We start from the raw sequence: 4,773 nt of genomic DNA on the forward strand, positions 1-4,773 counted from the left end.
AAAAGTGACATTCTAAGCCCTCCGTCGATCGAAAATGTCATTTTTCTCGGAAATCCTTCTAATACAATCTTTGTATATACAGAGTCTATGATATTGTCGAAATTTATAGACATTGCAAGACCAAAGGGGGTCTCATTCTCATTTAAGCGGTTTCCGGTAGGTTTTCATAATATATATTTCGTTTTTTTGGCATAAATACATTTCTCTAATTTATCGTCAATTTATTCCTAATTGCATCCGTTCAATGTAAAAAAATAAATATTCAACTTAGAAAGGGGTTTATGTTCCAGAGCAACGAGAATTTATGACTTTTACAGTTTTACAATTTTACAGAATTTACAGCTTGGAGGGCATTTAACGATTTCCTACGTATCTTATTAGTCCCCTTAACTATGAAAATTATGCTTTTAACATGGATAATGTTATCAAGTTTTTTTTTATGATTTTCAACTAAATTTTGAATATCGAACCGGCTGCTCACTTTACATAAATTAATTGTAATTGTTTGGCTTTATAAATATTTTGACATGAGAGTCACTGATGAGTCTTATGTAGACGAAACGCGCGTCTGGTGTACTAAATTATAATCCTGGTACCTTTGATAACTATTTACACCATTGGGTCGATGCCACTGCTGGTGAACGTTTCGTCCCCGAGGGTATCACCAGCCCAGTAGTCAACACTTCGTTGTTGACATGAATATCAATAATGTGTCTTTTTTTTTATAAATTTCCTGTTAACAAAAGTTTAGATTTTTCGAAAAAATAAGGATTTTCTTTTTTCCAGGCATATATTTCCTTAGCCGTATTTGGCCCAACTTTTGGGAATTTTAGATCCTCAATGCTCTTCAACTTTGTAATTGTTTGGATTACTAAATATTTTGACATGAGCGTCACTGGTGAGTCTTATGTAGACGAAACGCGCGTCTGGCGTACTAAGTTATAATCCTGGTACCTTTGATAACTATTTACACCACTTGGTCGATGCCACTGCTGGTGGACGTTTCATCCCCGTGTATATCACCAGCCCAGTAGTCAACACTTCGGTGTTGACATGAATATCAATAATGTGGTCATTTTTTTTTATATAAATTTCCTGTTAACAAAAGTTTAAATTATTCGAAAAACTAAGGATTTTCTTTTTCCATGCATATATTTTTTAGCCGTATTTGGCACATTTTTTTGGAATTTTGGATCCTCAATGCTCTTCAACTTTGTAATTGTTTGGCTTACTAAATATTTCGACATGAGCGTCACCAATGAGTCTTATGTAGACGAAACGCGCGTCTGGTGTATTTAATTATAATCCTGGTACCTTTGATAACTTTTTATTAAGATCTATTCCTGTACAAATGTACATGTTGCCATTGTCAGATCCATGTTATCTGTAACAATTTTTAAGATTTATGCAAATACAAAATGGGTTTGAATATGATCTACTATAAAAGGGGTATGGTCGTCTGATAATACTTCATGATGAGATTTACGTATATATTAGAACGCTTACAAGACCGGACGGAAGGTCCCTCGTCGCGTCACTTTAATTTTGTTGTTGTTGTTGGGGGGGGGGGGGGGGGGTGTTTAACTATTTACTATTACTATCAACTACTTGTTTACTATCTAAAGCGATCGCTTATATATAGCAACAGTGATAATAGTAGATAGTAAATAAATGTTTATATTTCTAGTATATTTATGTTTATCAAACACAAAGACAAATGAAACTATAGGAAAGAAAGAAAGAAAACGGATTTTGGAAGAGTGTGGGGGAGCAACAAAATCCTATCCCCTAAGTACAATGTACCTGTAGTCAGAAAAAAACATGAAGACTATTAATTAATATTCATTTTTTTCTTGAGACATATTATATTAAAGTATTTACATGTATGATCATTGAAAAACAAAATCAAAATAATTGTACCTATATCATTGTGTAAAGGTTTCTTTCCGACTAGGCATGTTTGTTATTTTTGTTTAAATTTTTGAAACTCTTATTATGAAAGATAAAATACATTTACTTAAAACAATCTTTGAATAACATATTTTTGTATTCTTAACATCATTTTACAGAAAAATATATTCTACTTCTAAACATTCCAAAATTATGACATCTTAATTGCACATCGTTTGAGAACGCAAGGTAAACAGTTGATCATTCTGTTATATATAGTATCTCCCTACTACATTTGGATCTGAGTGTCTGATAATAATTCTCTCATCTACCACTAATTAAACAAAAAGCAAACGTGCGTGTTTATCAAACACTTGCAGAAATTACGTTCAACAAACCGGATGCAGAAAGCAGACGATAGTTTCGAAATGTCCAGTCGTATTGTTCCAGTTAAGCGTTATGATTGGAACTTTTTCGACAAGCAAATGGACATGTTCCCATCTTTCAAAAATGATTTCGACAAAGATTTTTTCAAGGATGCCAAGCATTCAAGTATGGATGAAGAAATAGCAAGGATGAAACGGGAGATGTTTAGCCTGACAACACCAGAGTCAAGTTTGAAAGTTGACCAACCTTTTATTCAGGATTTTACTGGAGATAAGAAAATGGCTCTACGGTTTGATTGCAGTCAGTTTAATCCTGAGGAAATTCAAGTAAAAACAATGGACAAACAATTAACTGTACATGCCAAACATGAAGAAGTATCACCGGGAAGGAAAGTATACAGAGAATTCACCAAGTCGTACACTCTACCACAGGATGTTGACCCTTTGTCATTGAAGTCCAGCTTGACCAACGACGGATTTTTACAAGTTGAAGCACCAGCACCTAAAACATGTGTTGCAAGGAAGGAAATCTTTATTCCAATTGAGAAAATGCTTAGGTAAATCATTCGAACTAAATAAGCCAGCAAAATGCCAATTATATATAACATGCTGTGTTGGAAACCATCAGTGAGAAATTATTTTGACCGTTTCGATGAGGCATTTCTATTTTGTACAATATCAGAGAATTTCTTTTGACCGATTCTATGACATCTATGTACACTTTCAGAGACTTTGGATAGTGCGCCAAATTTGACAACTAATTCAGTATTTTTTGCAGTTTTTAACTATTTTAACAATTTTACATACATGGTTTCGTACTAGCTTTGCATATGTTGTTGTGCATGTTTTGGACTAGCATTCCTGGATCGGTTTCCGTGACAAGACAATTATTTGAAATCAGTTGTATATGAAAATAAAAAGGTATAAGCAATTATTCGTAAGTATTCTTTTAAAAGAATAAAAAAAGTACATTTTGACACCACCACGGTTACCACTAAATGTGTTGTTTTTAGTGAAATTTATTAAAATAATTTGAAGCGTTAATGTTTGCTAATATTTTCTATTTGAAAGATGTAATACCAGTATTGCCTATTAAATATAATTCAGTCGTCTTATATTATGAGCCCGCGATGTAATTTTAAAAATTGTGAGATTTCAAGCACAAATTTGTACGTGTACTTAATTTAAAACACATACACATATAAATATAAAAAAAGAAGATGTGGTATGATTGCCAATGAGACAACTCTCCACAAGAGCCCAAAATGACACAGAAATTAACAACCCTAGGCTACCGTACGGTCTTCAATAATGAGCAAAGCCCATATCGTATAGTCAGCTATAAAAAAAAACCGAAATGACAGTGTAAAAAACAATGCAAACAAGAAAACTAACGGCCTCATTCATAGAGTCAGGAATCTGATGTACAGTAGTTGTCGTTTGTTTATGTAATTCATACGTGTTTCTCGTTTCTCGTTTCTCGTTTCTCGTTTTTTTTTTTTTTAAATAGATTAGACCGTTGGTTTTCCCGTTAGAATGGTTTTACACTAGTAAAATCTCTGTGTTGAAGGCCGTATATTGACCTATAATTGAATGGGGAGTTGTCTCACCAAATCTTCCTATATCTATCAAAGTATTATCTATATTTGCGTCGCCGTGTCAGTTGAAAATATAACAGTAGTAAACGATTTTACAAACTCGAAGTGGAGTAGCTTATTAGTACCTCCCCAAAATTTTTTTTAATTAATTCGTCATAACTTTTACCAATCTTGAAAACAGTTTTACTCCAGATGAGCTAAACCATTGATCCTAATGTAGGTTTTACCAATTATCTATTATTATTAAGTAAAAAACAGTTATCAGAAAACATTTCCTTATGATTATATATGAAGGTGAAATGGTGCACTTCATTTGTACTATGGAGGAAAATTGTCTCATTGGAAATCAATCCATATCTTCTTACTTTTATTTGGGATGGAATTCTAACCAAAAACTCAATAAACTGAGATTTGTCGCAACATTTAGCAGATCTACAAACTGGCAACATGTCAATGTAGAAGACAATACTATATGACTTACTGTCCGGTGTAAGTAGTATATTTACTTTCATGGGATTAGGGCATACGATACAATTTCGATCTCATAATGATTTTTTTTTACAAAAATTTGCATACAAGATGGAGGTGCAACCTTACGTCAAAGTCAAAATCAACATCTAATAGCCATTCGTTGCTAGTATCGTATTATACACATATAGATAAACGAAAAGAAATTAGCAAATGCTCAAATCTTTTAAGACTTTTGTAATTCGACATGAAACCAATCATATACAAAAATCATATTTGCAGACGATGCTAAAATACAAATATATTCTAAATCATTTTTTTAAAGTTCATAGTTAAAAAATTAAGAATTTAGTCCAGGCTACTACATAACAATTAGTCGTCAAACCCGAAGTTGCAGCTTTTCTTCAAATATGTTTGGCATTTATTTAGGT

At 32.7% G+C, this 4,773-nt stretch overlaps 1 protein-coding gene across 1 annotated transcript; it reads left to right on the forward strand.

The window, feature by feature from the left end:
• Positions 1–2,224: 2,224 nt before the first annotated feature.
• Positions 2,225–3,210, forward strand: LOC134685115 (alpha-crystallin B chain-like). The gene has a single exon (XM_063544566.1). It carries the CDS (start codon positions 2,292–2,294, stop codon positions 2,835–2,837), a length of 546 nt encoding a protein of 181 aa, XP_063400636.1. The 5' UTR covers positions 2,225–2,291; the 3' UTR covers positions 2,838–3,210.
• The last annotated feature ends 1,563 nt before the right edge of the window (positions 3,211–4,773 follow it).

The sequence above is a fragment of the Mytilus trossulus genome, chromosome 9 (assembly GCF_036588685.1).
Source record: "Mytilus trossulus isolate FHL-02 chromosome 9, PNRI_Mtr1.1.1.hap1, whole genome shotgun sequence".
Classification (NCBI taxonomy): Eukaryota; Metazoa; Mollusca; class Bivalvia; order Mytilida; family Mytilidae; genus Mytilus; species Mytilus trossulus.